General features: G+C 42.0%; 1 protein-coding gene across 6 annotated transcripts in view; it reads right to left on the bottom strand.

The window, feature by feature from the left end:
* SH3TC2 (SH3 domain and tetratricopeptide repeats 2) overlaps positions 1–18,507 on the bottom strand; it is a 232,473-nt gene that overhangs the window by 138,021 nt on the left and 75,945 nt on the right. For 5 of the 6 annotated variants that reach the window (XM_069244636.1, XM_069244633.1, XM_069244637.1 and 2 more), the window contains exons 3-4: positions 7,933–8,028; positions 5,399–5,526 (exon numbers count right to left, since the gene is read on the bottom strand). In XM_069244636.1, coding sequence (XP_069100737.1) covers positions 5,399–5,526; positions 7,933–8,028 — 224 coding nt within the window. Of the gene's footprint in view, positions 1–5,398; positions 5,527–7,932; positions 8,029–18,507 lie in introns of those variants that run through there. The other variant, XM_069244638.1, reaches the window with a different exon arrangement.

The following is an 18,507-nucleotide window of genomic DNA, read 5'->3' as shown; positions in this document are numbered from 1 at the left end:
GACGTCAGAGGCTCCTTCTGATAGGCTCTTACCTCTCTTGGTAGCCACTCCTCCTAACCTGGTAGCCAAACCTCCTTTTCTGGCTATTAGGGTCTCTGCTTTGGGGAATTCTTCAGATAACGAATGCAAGAGCTCATCAGAGTTCCTCTGCATCTCCCTCTTCACCTTCTACCAATGGATCGACCGCTGACTGCTCCAGGACGCCTGCAAAAACTGCAAAAAAGTAGCAAGAGGACTACCAGCAACATTGTAGCGCCTAATCCTGCCGGCTTTCTCGACTATTTCCAAGTGGTGCATGCTCTGGGGGTAGCCTGCCTTCACCCTGCACCAGAAGCTCCGAAGAAATCTCCCGTGGGTTGACGGAATCTTCCCCATCCTAACGCAGGCACCAAAAGACTGCATCACTGGGCCTCTGGGTCCCCTCTCATCCTGACGAGTGTGGTCACTGGAACACAGCAACTCTGTCCAAGTGACTCCCATAGTCCAGTGACTCTTCAGTCCAAGTTTGGTGGAGGTAAGTCCTTGCCTCCCCACGCTAGACTGCAAAGTTGTGTACCGCGTGATTTGCAGCTGCTCCGGCTTCTGTGCACTCTTCCAGGATTTCCTTCATGCACAGCCAGCCTGGGTCCCCAGCACTCTGTCCTGCGGTGCACAACCTTCTGAGTTGTCCTCTGGCATCGTGGGACTCCCTTTTGTGACTTTGCATGGACTCCGGTTCACTTTTCTTCTAAGTGCCTGTTGGGGTACTTCTGCGGGTGCTGCCTGCTTCTGTGAGAGCTCTCTGAGTTGCTGAGTGCCCTCTCTGTCTCCTCCTCCAAAAGGCGACATCCTGGTCCTTCCTGGTCCTCAGCAGCACCCAAAAACCTCTACCACAACCCTTGGAGCTAGCAAAGCTTGTTTGCGGTCTTTCTGCATGGGAGCACCTCTGCAAGCTTCATCGCGACGTGGGACATCCGTCTTCCAAAGGAGAAGTTCCTAGTCCTCTTCTTTCTTGCAGAACTCTAAGCTTCTTCCAACCGATGGCAGCTTCCATGCACCTTCAGCTGGGGTTTCCTGGGTTCCTGCCCCCCCGGACACTGTCGCGACTATTGGACTTGGTCCCCTTGTCTTATAGGTACCCAGGTCTAGAAATCCGTTGTCAGTGCACTGCTGGTGTTTGTTCTTCCTGCAGAATCCCCCTATCACGACTTCTGTGCTCTCTGGGGGTAGTAGGTGCACTTTACTCCTACTTTTCAGGGTCTTGGGGTGGGGTATTTTTCTAACCCTCACTGTTTTCTTACAGTCCCAGCGACCCTCTACAAACTCACATAGGTCTGGGGTCCATTCATGGTTCGCATTCTACTTTTGGAGTATATGGTTTGTGTTTCCCCTATACCTATGCTTGCCTATTGCAACCTATTGTAATTCTACACTGCTTGCATTACTTTTCTTGCTATTACTTACCTAATTTTGGTTTGTGTACATATAACTTGTGTATAGTACTTACCTTCTTACTGAGAGTACTCACTGAGATACTTTTGGCATATTGACATAAAAATAAAGTACCTTTGTTTTTAGTAACTCTGTGTATTGTGTTTTCTTATGATATTGTGCATATGATATAAGTGGTATAGTAGGAGCTTTACATGTCTCCTAGTTCAGCCTAAGCTGCTTTGCCATAGCTACCTTCTATCAGCCTAAGCTGATAGAAACACCTGTTCTACACTAATAAGGGATAACTGGACCTGGCATAAGGTGTAAGTACCTCTGGTACCCACTACAAGCCAGGCCAGCCTCCTACAGTATTGCAAACACAAACCTTATAGCTTCAAAGTAAAATGTCTACCTTTCTGTGTTGGGAATTTTCTCCCAGCGTGTAGGAACACCTGCTGCACTGCGTCAAACGGAGAGGGCAGTATTGTGCCGTATCTAATGAGATATGCACATTCCTGCACTCCTTCTGCGCTGGGACACTTGTGGCTGCCAAGCGCCAATGCTGCCATCCGTGCACAATGCTGCAAGGGTGCCTGCGTTACAGGCAGGATTGTTTTGTGCAGGAAGGGAGATCCTGCACAAACCCAATTCTCTGAGACGTTTTCCTCTTTCTAGAGAAAGAGGAAAGATGAGGAGAAATAAACATATGCTCTTTGTTACGCTGCACTTACCATTTTGTTGCTTTCCCGGGATTACTATTGTTAGTAAATCTGGGAATGCACCAAAAACTATGATTGGATGTGTGGAAACACCTATGCTCCACACATGGAATAATTCCCCATGGCAGATTAACGCAAGGCATCAACTTGCACTACCTTGCAATACTCATGATTTACTATGCCATGCAGAGCTATGCAAGGTGGCTCTACATGGCATATTAAAGCTGAGTGTAGGGCTTGCCATTGTCATTGTGTCACCTTTTGTGATGTAAAAGCAATGAAAGCCCTTGATAAATCTGGCCCACTGTTTTTTTCGTGCTAAGGGGAAGGATGTGTGTCAATTCACCAAAATGCCAGGGTTTTTTATTTACCTCAGCTGTCATGGGAGGGCATAATCGCATTTGTATTATACTAATAGTGAATAATATTTTATTTTTTACTATGAGTGTACTAAAAGATTGACAGAAATGGAGAGTGTAGCCCCAACCGACGTCCACATGGACGAGCTCCCACTATGTTCCTGGCACTGAATTTGCCACCCCTGGAGCCAGGGGTCACTAAGCCAGTGCCAGGGGTCGCAAAGCGCAAGCCAGGATTCACCGCTGCGACCCCCAGGTGACCCCTAAATAACGTCCATGAGTGGCAGTCAGGTACAGGAAAATCAATGTTGGAAGGCCCACACTAAGAGGGAGGCCGATACTGTTCTGCTAGCAGTTCTGTGTCAGATGGACCACTGCCAAGGGTTTTCCAACTGCAGAGCCAGGTGAACCTTCACAGTCATAACCTTAGCAGTTTCTCCAATTTAAAAAATGATGTGGAGAGTCCACCGGTGATGGGGACAGGGAGTATGATGATTTTTACAGGTTTCCCCATCTCTGCCCCACTTTCCAGCGCATGACAAATTTGTTATGATATATCTCCACTGCTCACAAAAAAATCCTGATCTTACAACTCTGAAAAGAGGATAATAAAAGTCCTTCTTAGAAAAATCGTTTGAACTTATAAACAAGTGTAGGCTTTGGGGCTTGGGGTGGGGGTGGGGGGGCAGAGACCTCCGTCCTCCGTCATATTTGCAGCAGAGTACCCTGTCTGCCAGATTATAAATCAGGCTCTATGTTGTCTAGGTAAAGTTATTATAAACCATTCTCCTACAAATAATATGTGATTAATATGCAGAATCCTTTTTCAGAATGTTTCAATATTTGAACCCAAGATTTTTATCGTAAGAATCGTTTGTTAAATTATGCAAAGTCCTGTGACACCCGGAATTATATGGCTTATGCTACATAAAACCAATTAATTTTTAAATAAATATTGATACCGAAGTTGACTCAATTAAGCTACTTTATTTGCACTGTATGATTTAGCTAGCTCTTAATTCAGTTCAGCACCCTGCGACCCAAACATACAATAGCTCACAAGGACGGCAAAGTCCTAGAGGTTCGGACACATCGTCCCGATTGAGACAACTTTCAGAATGTTGCAGATGAGGCATATAAACAAGGTGTGCTTCTGCTTGTGATCCTACGGTGATCCTTACAGTGAATGAGGCACTCAAATATTACTTGGCAATAGCCATGATGTGGACCGTCCCACTGCTTCAGGTTCTCTTGCTAGAGAACTGGATAATCAATTAAGCACCACTGTCCACTTCAAATGAAGCTCAGAACGCTCCATTTCCGATCAGAGTTATTACTAGCAAGGACTGTAAGTAGATAAAGCATTTTTACACCCACCGCCATTAAATAATAACAATAGAGAAGAGATCCCTAAAGATCACCAGAATTTTCTGACGGTAGGATTTCATTTCTTCCAGAATTGATATTTTTGTATAAGTACTATAAACTTATTTAGGGTTGTTTCTAAGCCCTGGAATGTTCTAGAGTGTTTCTATTTTTTTGTGTTCTGCATACTACATTTTCACTCCCCACTATTACCAATGAGGGGTTAGTTTATTGTACTCGATAACTGTGCCATGTTGTTTCAGGCTTTTAAACTTACCACCGCCTCAGGAGTAAGGCTTGACTTCACCCAGTCACTTTCGATACAGTTGCTGCACATCAGTCCCTGAGGGCATGGAGTGTCAGTAATATTTGGAGGTATCTACCTAGAATAAAGTCCACTAGCTACGGATTCAAGGGGCTCACACAGACATACACACATAGAGGTGAGATTCTGACTCTGCAGACACGAGAAGAGTGTGTTTTCTTGACCAACAATGTCAACATTCCTGAGAGCCGTTGGTCTGAATCAAAGTGCACAGTTATGAGTCCTTTAGTTATTTCTCACTAATTTCGAACAGAACCACTAGCTAAGAAAAAGTACTGTTTAAGCTGTACTTGTTGCAAGCCCACTTGCAAGGGAGTGGCTGATCTGTACTGTATAGCCTATCCCAGATCACTGATGAATAATGTACGCAATGGATAGTGGCGTTAACAAATGTCCCAGCAGCTCCTGCAGTGCAGGGGCCCCTGAGCTCTAGGGGCCTCCCTCAGCACAGTACCCTGGCCTGAGAGCTCCTAGTAAGTCCAGAGGAGGGGGGCACCATGTACTTTACAAAGGGGGGGGCTCAAGTTTCGTTACACCAGTGGGAATGGAATGTGCCTTGTTTATGACTCTCCTCTTCAAGGTTCATGGACGTGTTGAGATTGTCTTACCCATGAAGGGGCAGATTTAAAAGCCCTTAGAGCCTCTTTGCACCACATTAGCATCATTTTATTTTATGCTAATGTGGCCAAACGAGGCCAAAATCGAGGCACCAAATTTACAAAGTGGTGCAATGCATGCATAGTGCCACTTTGTAACCCTTTGGACTATATTATGCCTGCGACAGGCACAGTGTATGCAAAGGGGGCGTTCCCTCATTAGGGGGGCCGAAAAAATGGCGCAAAGAAATCTAAGAGATTTAGTTCTGCCATTTTTTTAGGCACTTTTAATGCCTGCTCAGAGCAGGCATTACAAGGAGGCACACCATTGTTTACAATGGGCCTCAATGGGCTTTCCAGGATTAGCAACAAAAATTTTTACGCTAATCCTGCAACGTTCTGAACTAACGTAAAAAGTTTTGATGCTTGTTACCGAAGTGCCGCCATGGTGCGCCATACATTAAATACGGCACACACATGGTGGCATAAGGATGCGCGCTGAGGGGTGCTAGAAAAGTGGCACTACACTTTTTATAAATCTGCCCCTAAATGTATGATACACTTGGCCAGGTGTCCTATCCTATGTGTCATCTTCTTTCAGGAGTGGTGCTTTCTCCTTACCTTGAATAAGGCCAGCACTTCTTTGTTGTCACTTTCCATGGCCCAAAGCTTCCTCCGTGCTTTTTCCTGGAGCTGTTCATTGGGACACTGAGAGGACCGTCTCAGAACGCAAAAAGACAATGATATTTCTGCATAAATAAAAGCAACAGTGAGCGATATGGACATTGTGTTTGAAGTCCTGATTTAGAATTGTGTTGCAATAAAATATCTTGTAATTCCTGGATGAAATACTAAATCCAGTTCTGATAGTCTTCCTCCACCCGGCTGTGGTGGACCATATATTTTGTCTCCTTCAAATCTAGAAGTTCATTCAGAAATTAGAAGGTTTTCCATTACTAATAATCAGGCCCCTTCTTTAATCTTACAATCTTTTAGCAGGTATGTGTGAATCTGGAAATATTCATTTTGTGTAATTTCACAAACAATGCTCAAAATGGCAAACATTTGCAGTACCCTGCATGAAAGTACAACAGCAAAGCATACTTTGTGTTAAACATATATGCAAAATACCACCTAGGGGATTGGTCTGAGGAGAAATTGTGTCCTGCAAGACATTGTCTGCTCCTGCAGAACATGCCCTTCTCGAACCACTCCCTAGAAGGACAAAATTGTAGAAATTGCTGTGTATTTTGTGAACATAATGACATTTGTGTGCAAGCTTACATGATTTTTCCATTTCTATTTCTCATTAAACAATCCTCTTATTATTCTCTCACATGGTCATGCTATACTTCTTTGCCCTGAAGCACATGCTCCTAAAACTCATTCTTCTAGAATTTATACACTTGCAGTTTCTAATTTACAACTAGAGAGCACAAAACTCAAGTCCTAAAACTACTCATTCTACAACTCATTGTAGTCCAGCTCATGATTCTAGAGTTATGAATGCACAGTAATCAATGACAAATTCGAGAATTAAAATGCAATTGCAAACAATGTTGACAATAGAAAATACTGAAAACAAGATGCATGTTATCTGGCATATGACACCATCTGCTGACTGCCTCCAGAGTCTACTTGTGTTGGGAGATAAGTGATCTCCTTCTATGAGACTGGAGGGAGTCACGTGGCAGCTCGGTGAAAAGCTACCTTACCCCTTTCTTCCATAGACTGGAGCTAACAAATACTATGGAATTATAAAAGGCAGCTTTGATGGACAATGAGTCATCAAGGAGAGGGAAGTGGGAGCGTGACTATGTCCAAAAGACCACAATTAGTAGCCAGATCTTCTCAGTAGCCCAGGTGCTGCTATTGCTAAATCTGGTCTTAGCTGTCAGGGGGTCACTGGCAGAAACAAAACAGAAGGGTGCTTAAGTGCAAATGGGACAAGGGAGTCAAACCTGGGAGCCGACCAGGTGGGGAGAAATGTTGAGGATGTGGTGTTAACTCTAGTACTCCTGGCATTTAGGGGACTCGGCATCCATGTCATGCTCCATTCATTCCAAATGAGCAAATGAGAAGGGCAAAGTAATGCTCCAAGAATCTGTCCCAAACCATGGTAAAACGTATAAATAGGTGTTCACGCATTCTGATAACAAAGTCCATGACCCCACACCTGGTCAGCATAGAACTCATAAGGCAACTACTCTTGGAACAAACAATCATTTAACAATAGCAGATCCTAAAATAATAGGAGAAAAATAAAGTACAAATAATGGGCAAAAACACAGTGCACACTTTCAAAATCATGTATTTTCCCTTTGCTTTCAGCAGCAACTGATGGCAGTAAGGTGTATCTCAGAGTGGGATGAAGTGCGTAAATGTATAAATCTTATAAATAAAGCTCTTAGAAAACATTATAGCTCTCTTCAACCCTTTTAACCAGATATTAATAAAAGTGCATCTCCACAGAAAAAACATTCAAATACGCTGAGTTGTTGATATCCTGCTGCATATGCAGATTCTATAATGTCTAAATCAATACTTGTTTTTTAACTTAGTCAAGCAACATGATTGGTTGATATGATGCTTCCCACTTCACCAAGCCAGCAGATTGACATCATATATGCATCAGTGTGTTTGATTGGTCAATTTAATGCTTCAGTAATAGAATCCTATGTGTCTTTCAGTGTGAGATGTGACGAGTGCATTACCACACCATGGTATCCCTTCAGACATCATTCTACCGCAGCATAGATCAAGTAGCCAAGCACCATCCTAAGACATGGTGCTGGATGGTATAAGTAGCTTGAAGCCAAAATGAATTATCACACGATTATCACACGGTGCTATTACTTCGACAATGGTGTGCCCAACTGGAATCATTAACTCAGAAATATTTCCAAGTTTCCAAAAGTGCCAAAATCCAGGGTTTAGAAAATCTGTATTAACTTACAATTTATGTAGAAAGCTGAAGTCGGTGATGTGTGCAGGCCATGAAAGTGTACAGAGCATCACCTGTTTCTATGCACTAAAAGGCATAAGTTCCAAAGGAAATTTACCAGTACCTGAATAAATGTTCATCATATTTAAGAGGAATATGCACAACAAAGGAGCAGGCAGTTATAATTCAGATATTTGTAACAGTAACTCACCAGTTGGAAATCCCTCTCCCACAGCCAATGACACAGAGTCCGTGCTCACAGGACTTTCCACTGAAGAAGATTCTGGGGCCATGGACTCGAGATGACCTACGGAAACACAGAGGGACATCTCAAGAACGTCTACTTCAAGATGCAATTTGGATAACAGACTTCATTCCATGTTACATGCCCTACTAAACGTGTTTTCACATTAGTGCATAAAAGCATCCAATTTGTAACTGATAAAAAAAGAACTGGGTAAAGAAAACTAAGAAATGTTGTATAGTTATGAGCTGATAGACAAAGAGACTGTAAGTACCATTACACCACGTAGTTTTCAATTTTTGCATGTATAAACACAAGGGTGTCCTACTTTCTAATCGGAAATGCATCATGAGAACTACCCCATCAAACAATACACATCAAGCGCTCTGCCACCACACACCAAACCCAACGGTAAACTATCCTCCTTTGAAGCCACATCTGGCATCATGACCCTCTTGCCCCTTTTGAAAATATATCTGATATTATGCCCATCACTTCTACTGTATTCAGCACATTCGTGATGTCCGAAGCCTCCCACAAATGAGGCATGATGCTCTCCCAGCAACGCCATTGAGTATCCTTCCAAAACATACCTGGTATGATGCGCCCAGTGCTTACTCCGAGCCAGTGGTTTCTGGTGCTCAGTCACAGCACCTAATTGTCAACACCGGCACCTATGACACTCTGCCACATCAATTGCACTGTTTGTCTGATTTAGAGATGAGCACAACAACAGTTGTTTATTAATTCAATGTACATTTATGTACATTAAAAATAACTAATACCTGCTGCCCAAGCCATTCTTATAGCTTTGAGGGCCTGAAATAGCCAGGATTTTCAAACTTATAGGAACGTGATAGTTGGTAGTCTTTTTGGAACTGTCATTGGCAGAGCTGGTAGGGGCAATGGGTAGTGCACCTTGGAGTGGCCTCATGACAAGGGACCAGACACTTATTTTTATTTAGTTTGTTACAAATTAAGCACTGAATGCACCAATCCTCCCCCCCACTAAGTCATACTTTGTGTTCTATGCCCTTCAAACTGTACCTGCTGCCCTGCACACTCTGCAACATAAAACACACCTAGTGAGAAGTTCCCCATTCCAAAACACACCGTGTGCCTTCGCATGACCTATTAATGTCACACTCTCCATCATCCCAGTGTCTAGGTAAAACATACCAGGCTTGTCGAGACACTACTAGTTTAGTAACAGATTAATTTGTATGTTTGTCTATTTATTTTTAACTGCTTCACACCATGTGAGCATGTTGGATGTAACAGCTATCCAAATTCAAATAAAAAAAAGAAAGATGCTTGCAGATCTATCTAGGACCATCCAAACATACCATGTGAATCATCTACCCTGTCTCTGACCGCTCCACCCAAAACATACTATTTGATACCATCAGCAGCCAAGAGGTACCCGACGTCCTACTCCATGTCTCCCTTACACTCATTCAAAACATAACCATTTTAATACCCCCTTCCAAAGCATTAATAGTGTCCCATACTACGTGCCCACTCTCTCTCATCAAAACATTGCATTATGCCCTACTGTCCCTCCATACCGCCTTACAGAAACCATATACTGTGCCATACTTCATGTCTCCTATTCCTCTCACCAAATTAAACCTCATGCCCCCTCTTCTTTTACCAAAAACATAGCTGATGTCCCATGACAGCTCCCCGTCTACATTATCAAAACCACGCCTGGTATCCTACTGCACCTCCTATTCTCTATGATTGAAGGATATCTGATTATAACCCCATAACTCCCTCATCTTCATCCAAAGGAACCTTGTGTCCTATGACACCCCAGCACTCTTATCCAAAATACTCTTGGCATCCTCCCTGCTGCCTCAACCCCTTATCCAAGACATATGAAGCCTTCTGCCCTACATATATTTCCCCCTACCCAAAATCTGGTGGCCAGCCCTGTGTTCCAACTAAAGCAAAAAGAACAGATCATGGACGGAATACTCAACAATGCACACATTCACCCTCACTTCCTTTTCATTCGTTTACACTGTAGATATAAATATGCTCTTTGGTCTGCCTTTTACCTTGGCTGCTGGCTATACATTAAGTACTTCGTTGTCACAACTCAACTGTAATAACTGATTACAGCTGAGTAGCTACATCTTTTCGTTATTAAAGGTGACTAGAGACGTCACAACTCAACTGTAGTAAGAAAATTGGAGGCAATGGACAAGGATTAAAGGCTCCCACGTTTTACACCATAATATCCTTTTTATAATAAAAAATATATACATTTATTCTATATCACTGTCTTATTGAAAATATATCTTTTCACCATAAACTTACGTGATGCAATAACCAGTATCCATCCACATGCCACTAGTGACCTGCCTCATCCCGCCTTCTGAACCATAACTGATGTCCTGCTCTTGTTGATCCACAAATACCTGAGTCACAGTCTCAGCTTTCCAAAATAAGCCCAAATGCCCTGACCTCTACAAAGCTCACTGTTGTCATGCCTCTCGAATACTGACTACAAGATGTGTGAATGTGGGTTCACAAGCATGAGCAGGGCGAACTTTGCACTGCACATCAATAAACCCCTGCAAGGCACTCCAGCGGTCGTGTTCCTCATTGCTGGTAAACTCTGCAATCATGTAATTTTAGCAAGTTGTTTCTAATGTTGTTGACATTTTATGTACTCTAACATTAAGTAATGGATGTACTAATTTTAATAAATATTGCTCTTTATCAGATCGCATCTATGTACACATGAGTAAATTACACAACCTTACTGTGAATGTTGAGAACATTAGAACGAAGTAAAATAGACAGAGGGCTGCTTTAAAATTGTTTTGTTTTGATGCAAATGAAATGTTTCTGTTTTTTTCCCTAAACTAGATTATATTCACTATTAATCCTCCTCTGATGGCTGCAAAGATGAGGCCCCAATACTATCCTCGACAGAGAGGGCCAGTGGCCAGGATCTGCCCTCCAAACCTGTGTGCAAGAATTTTTTATGCAGTGTCACATCCAAAATGTTCTCCCAAAAATATGTGGGTGATTATCAAGCATGCAGCAGCAGTGGGGAAAGAGATGGCTTCTGCACTGCAACGTTCCTGATATCTCACGAAGATTTGGCTGCTGAAGCTTGTTTAGATTTGGTTTATAGATTTAGGGCAGATTTAATACAAAGTTACGCAGTGCGGTGCTGCGCCAAAATTTGCATCGCTACGCTGCGTCACTTTTGACATGCAGGGATGAGCTGTGTTTCCCCCTGGGCCAGTGCTAAATATAGCTGACAGCGGTAATGCAGGCATCCTTGCACCATAGTGCAAGGGTGTCTGCATTGAAGGGAATGATTGTGTATGTGCAGGAATGTGTCCCTTCCTGCACATAAACAATCTACCATGGCTTTTTGGCACTTATATGTGTGTTGCAGAATGCAGCACACATAGAAGTAGCAAATCATCATATTTGAATGATTGTTTATATGCAGAAAGGGTCACCTTCCGGCACATAAACAATAATTTATGGCCTTTTGCTCTTTCTGTGAGTGCTGCAGAACGCAGCACAAGTGGAAGAAGCAAAAACGAGCAGGAGTAAAAGTATTCCTTCTTGTTGTGCAATGCTAACTGCCACAGACTTGCGACTTCTTGTAAATCTGGAACACCGTCAAAAGAAATGGGGGTTACGGTGGAACGCCACAACACCCATTGCATGACCCTCTGACACAGAAAACTGTGTCAGAGAGGCCGATGTTCACAAGGTGGCATTAAGCCACAAAAAATGGCTTAGCCTCGCCTTGTAAATGTGGCGCACTGCACAATGCCACCGGAGCATCACAAAAAGTGACACTCTGGTGGTGCTAGGGCCTTGTAAATCTGGGTATTAGACATTACATTTTTATTAATGTTTCAGTACTTAGTCAAAATACAGAACAAATTTAAAAGATGGCACAATTTTAGGTATGTAGCAATAGTATCAGATCGTCCAACTAACAATACAAAATCATAGTAAAATTAATTCCAATGCATAGTTCCTAATGTAGTGCAAAGTGCCTAACAGATAAAGGAATTATGCAAATAGAAATAATGCAATCCTAAAAGAAAAAGAATTAGGCTACATGAAAAGCAGCAGCGCAAGGAGGTAATAAGGTTATGCAGAACAAACGCTGTGCCATCTCACTCCTGCTCTTCTCTCGATCAAAGCAGATGTAAAAGGCGGATAGTCACACTTAGGGGCATTTTTATGAGCCCTTTGCGTCACCTTTTTATCACTTTTTGTAATGTAAAGGCAGCACAAATCTCAAACTCATATCTACGCGGCCATACAAAGCCTCATTTGAAGTGGTAGATTTAGGGTGTATCAAAAAAGTTAAGGGGTGTCTGGACCCTGCCCCTCATTCCTCCAGTGTCTTTGGGGGTCAAGGAGCAATCAAAGTTGTATTTCTCTACATGAGAGGCTCCATTCACAGTACTGGCCTCTCATTTCTCTGTCTGATTATCTAGAGGACAAAGGGATTCAACTAAATAAACGTCTAGGAAACAGCAACCTTAAAAGTGAATACTCTCAAGGACGAAGGGAAATGAGGAGATTTATTTTGAGGCTTGAAACATGCATTTGTTTCTAGCAAGTGCCATTTTACTCGGATACTGTAAAGAGAACAACCAGGCATTGTTCCATGGAAAGCAAATCTGCTTTGTCCTAGAAGAAAGAACCCTGAGTGGGAACCAGGAAACTGCATTACATCCACAGTCAGGGTCGCACCAGAGTTCTAGCATTTTCGAAAGTCACCAACTATAGGCAGGTAAAAAGAAGGCAGTTAACATCGGCTCCATGTACCAAAACACAGCCCTGCTGTGAACTGCAAGGATATGAGTATCTGGGTAGCAAAGATGAATACAAACTTAACACCATCGTCTCATCCCAAGTATTAACATTTTCAACAAGCGTTGGCAAAGCAAATAAGTGTCACCAATTGGGGAGCTATTGACTTTTGCAATTGGTTGGAGGTGGGTATGGGGGGGGCAGTGGTGGATAACAGGATGTTTAAAAAACACTATGAAGTGCCTAGCACTGGGCGCTTAATATTGCTTTTTTAACTTCTGTTGGCATGTGGGAGAAGAAACAGGGAGGGTATGGAGAGTGGGAGGGAAGAGTGAACGAAACAGGGGGGGTGACGGGAGCAATAGAAGAAACAGGGGCGGGTGACATTAGGGCAGAGTAGGATGAACAGTGATGGAAGGGCAGGTGGGAGGGAGGGGTAGGAGTAACTGGGATGTGCAAGCAAGGACAGCAGGGAATGGTGGGAGTCGGGGGAACAATTAGGATAAGTGTGGGTGGGAGGGGAAACAAGCAAGATGAGTAAAAAGAAAAGGTCAGAAGCTGTAAGAGGCAAAATAAAATAAAAATAAATCTCATTCCTAAAGCAAAACAATGGGGGCGTGACCTAGCTGCCAAGGAAGACGGCCACCTGAGTGATGAGCTCTGGCAGCTGACCCCACGGGTGCCCCACCCAGGCGCTCCTGAGTCCGGGTGCAAATCGTGGCGTCCTGGAGGCATGCAGTGCTGAGCAAGGGGGCAAAAGAGCAAAGGAAGTGCAGCGTTCATAAAGAAGGTGCCGCTCTGAGCATCCCCACACTGTATAAATAAATAAAAAGAATATAGCGCGAAGCAAGTGCAGGAAGAGGGACAGCCATGAAGGGGCACCTCGCTGAGCATTCCCAAAAAGCATAAATAACTCAAAATAACATTGCACGAAGCGTGTGCATAAATTTTAAAAAATCACGTATTGAAGCGTGTGCCACAAGGGAACAGCTCAATTACACTAAAGCGCGGCAGGAGTGAATTGGTGCAGCGCTAAGTGGTAAGTGCTGGAGGCCGAACTTGCGTTCCATTTTGACAGGAGCGTCTCCGTCGCCATGCTGAACCAACAAACCAAACCAAAGGAAAAAATAGTGGCTCTATAGACACATACATTAAAGAATAGAGTAAGCCTACATGTAACAGGGGCAGTCTCCATGGGAGGAAACCAAATAACACAAATTTACGAGAGAGTATTACAAAGAACCTTTTAAAAGCAACAGGGAGCAATGGGCGTACACTTAATCCGAGGAGTAGAAAACAGCATGTCTCGAAGAGGCAGCACATACACTGCCTAGGCGAGGCCTAAAAATGAATAAAAGAATGCACAAACTTCTATCTCTACAAGGGCAGAAGACTCATGAATAAGTAAGAAAATGCTTTGTAAGGCACATCTATAAAATGTCATTGCTGTTAATGAATTTCCATGGAAAGGAAAGGTGCTTCCAACATTGCAGCAAGATATACTACATATAGTTATTTATTTGCAGGATCTATTTGCAGTGTCTAATTATATATGAATTGATTATGCAGCAACAAAGATTCAACATACACGACAGCTTTGACTAAATTATGATGCAAGAAAATGCAAATCATGTGGCTTAATGTGGCACATTCTGTGGCAGTACTATTTCGCCATTCTGTTATTTTAGCAAACATGTATAGGAAAAATCTTTCACCCCATTAGCACCAGTAAGACGTCTGAAAAAACGTAAGCAACCTAAATATTACCAGTTAACCTTTTCAAAGGGTATACCAATGCGCTTTACTTTATGCAGGGCTTTCTTTTTTTTACTAATCTGTGATCCCTTTGAGCACCAAACCAAATATCTTATGTTGAAATCTGTAAAATAAGCAGTAAGTGCTCGAATAAATGGCCAACATATATGAAAATAGCTCCCGCTCTGTTTCCAGAATATATTGCACAACACACAAAATTCCATATAATTCTGGTGGCTTTGGTATTCATTTACAAAGCTATAGGTGCACTGTCAGAAGCGTTGGTCTCTAAAGAGGGCATGGCCCAAGAAGGCTACCTCTGAAGAGTAGCTGAAAGAAGTGCATGGCAGCCACTTCTATTCACGTTTGACTGACCATTGCATGCTGATCATTAAGACATGTTGGTAAAATGAGGTCTGGAATGGGAACCAAAACGATTCGAGGGAAAATGCTCAGACCAGCCCATTCTCCATTGCGGACTTTCTTTCTTCTCTCTCTCTCTTTCTCTCCAGGCCCGGATGAGGGAGCCACAGGTTTGCTACAGGTTGCCCAGCAAAAAGAGTTGCATGCTCCCTGTACATTGATACCGCCAATCCAAAAGGAGGCTTGAGTGAAGAGGTGGGTTGGCACATACCACCCAGTACTGAGTGCAGGCTGAACACAGTGTTGTCATACAACTTTCGTCAAGCACTTCGCAGGACACTAGGTCTGCATCTACAGGTATTGCTTTCTCTACAGCATGGGTCTCCAACCTTTTCTGTAATAAGAGCTTTAAGTTCAATAAAAGTCATGCTGATCTAATAGTAGTGTCAGAACAATGACTACATGAAACACGACTACACTAAGTGGTCACAATATAGAAGATTACCATCAGTGGTCACCTCAGTTCATCAGGCATAGTTGACAGTAGTAATGCAGAAAAGGCCTTGTTAATGTGGAGTGCCTTGACGCAGGTAATACATATTAGCCGTGGTTGCAATGCCTGTGGCAACAAGGTAAATATATTAGCAGTAGATCTCCCATCACATGATTTTTCAATGACATATCAGCCTTAGATATGTTTTGTAAATTCTATCAATTCGCTCCAAAATGTCAACTTGAGTTCTGAAAATACACAGCTCTTCATCTCCAATGCACTTTTTTCAATTTTGGTACACATATATTAATTCAGCCAAGCAAACGCTAATAATTTAATAGAATGGTGTACACACAGGAGAGCCAGTTATAGGTAGCTGCAGAGCACCAGTACCTCATGAGCTACTGGATGGAGAAGCCTGCACTACACCATACTGGAGAAAGGTAGTGTCTGGATTTACACAACAATACATCTGGTGGCACAGACAGAGAGAATGGGTCCACAGTGCTGCGCACCAATAATGAGCTGAGACCCAGAAACAGCTGTGCCAATTCTGGGATCAACAACCATGTGTGCCAATGTATTTACACTGACACCAATATTAACCCTTTTATTTCAGCACGTGGGACTTTACAGCTGTGCTCGTGAACCTCAAAGCTGAGCTGTGTGAACCACTGCTGTCCCAGTGCTAGAAAGCACACACAGGTCTGCCAATGTACCTCATGCATAACTAGCAGCGCCTCTTGTTAATGGCCAGGTCATGTCTCAGACCTCATCCCTTTGCCTCCATTCCCCACCCCCTCGTGCTTTGGGTCTGCTTCTGTTCGTATTCAATAGGACTGTTCTTAATCAAAAATGTATTTGCACGCAGTTAAGAACCGGAATACCCTCTGCTTCATTACAACACACAATTAAACACTCTGTCTGCACTTCGCATGTATTATTGCATCACATAAACAAATATTCTATGTGTACATTAAACAGGTGAAATCACATCTTGTGTATTAAGCTACCAGATATTCTAATAATCTATCTGCACAGTGAAAGGGTGTAATAACCTCTTGCGCGTTATAATAACACAAATCGAACATTATATCTGCACAAAAAAGATGGAAGAACCTCTTGTGAATTATAACAACACATATACATTCTAGCTGCACAGTGAAAGGGTGTTATAATTTCTTATGCATTATAATAGCCCAAAATAAAACACTGTATCGACGAAGTGAAGAGGTTGAAGAAACTCTTGTTCAATATATCACACAAGCAAACATTCTACCTGGACCCCAGGTGCAGGTTATGGAATCACATTATCAAACATTCTGTGCACAATTGAAGTGAGTACGAACGTATTGTGCATTTAAAAGTCACAGAATCTAATAATGTTTGCACAGTGAAAAACTGGAATAATGTCTTCTGCATTACAATAACACACAATCAAAGGTATTTACCCGGTGAAGAGGTAAATAACCTTTTGTTCATTGTAAAACACAATTAAACATGCTACCTACACTTTGTGTGCATTATAGCATCACATGATCAATATTCTGCCCGCACATTAAAGGGGGAAGAACATCTTGTGCATTAAAGTGTCACACAACCTAATAATATCTTTCCACAGTGACAGGGTGAAATAATCCTTTGTGCATTATAATGGCACACAATCAAATATTCTATCTGCTTAAAGAAATGGTGGAATAACATTTGTGCATCACAAAGACACACCATCAAACATTTTAGTGGAAGAATTTTGTGTGCACTATAATAAGATACAAAAAATACCTTCTGCACAGCAAAGCAAATTGTGTTATAATGTCACACATTCAAACACTCTCTTTGCACAGTGAAGGAGTGGAACAACTATTTGTGCCACATGATAGCACATAATCAAGTATTGTTTCTGCATAGGTAAAAGTGAAGCACGTTGTCAAGCACTATGATATTATATAATCAAACATTCTTTCTGTATAGCAAAAGATTGGAGGAATCACTTGGCAATCATCAATTCTCACGATAAAACATTATTTCTTCCCAAAGTCATGGGGCAGAGGGATATAAGGTGTCTTAGTGGTATTACACAGTCACACAGTTTCACTTCTTACAACTGTATAGTATAGGAATAACTGAAATGATATTGTTCTACAGAGCTATGTGGGTTAAAGAGGGAGTAGGAACTGCAATCAAAGGCTAAACCACATGTTGCATTTCTTAATAGCCTTTGTCGTCAACTTGAGTTTACCTCAAGAGTAGAGCTGTTCAGTCGGTCTGCTCTCTCTCTTCTGCACTGCCTAAAAACTCCTGATACTTGGGATCATAGATCTTTAGAGAGAAATATGGTCAAAGAAAAGGATACTCCTTTTTAAATTTACCATGTGTGTTTAGTATGAGGACTCTGGATCCAAAGATTATTGCAAACCTCAGAGAATCTGTTTATAGAAACAAACTCCACCGCTAAAATACTTGCTTGGGAGAAGAAATTCATCAATGCCCCCTTCAGTGGACATCTCAATATTCCATTTACCTTGTTGTTTTATTATTGAAAATCTAACTTGCATATTTTTAAATTATAAGCCAATATCTGACAACATTTATTCTCAGTGGGGGACAGTGCAAACTTGCCTGGATGTTGTTAAATGGAGCTAACTTATAACATAAGGTTCAAAAAGTGAGATCAATCTTCACATTAAAAAAAAAAATAATACAAGGAAGATGTTAAAGAAAAGTTTGGGAAGGGGATCGTTTATATATTTTTAACCTCCTGGTACAAAGAAGTCAAAGAAAAACATATTATAACTAGGTGCTCTTTTGGGGAACAAAGGTAAGAAAAAATGCCATTTGTGATGAGACATTTCTATTAAAATGGTTTAGACTGATGTAAAGGAATCCTAATGATTTCAATCTCAAATAGTGTGCAAAGCTTTAAAAAAGAAATATGAAAAAGATCTGGCTAGTAGTGTTACTCTTTGAGAAACAACTGTGGTTAACCTTGTACACAATGGTCCCTGACATAATATGACAAAGGCTTTGGAAAATAATTAATTACGATGATGGAACATGCAATAAAATATGTTCATTTTCTTAACCATCATTTTCAAGTAAACCATACTTTAGTGGGCCAAACT

This window comes from Pleurodeles waltl, chromosome 7, assembly GCF_031143425.1.
Source record: "Pleurodeles waltl isolate 20211129_DDA chromosome 7, aPleWal1.hap1.20221129, whole genome shotgun sequence".
In the NCBI taxonomy this organism is placed as follows: Eukaryota; Metazoa; Chordata; class Amphibia; order Caudata; family Salamandridae; genus Pleurodeles; species Pleurodeles waltl.
This window is presented reverse-complemented; position numbering and strand designations above follow the sequence as displayed.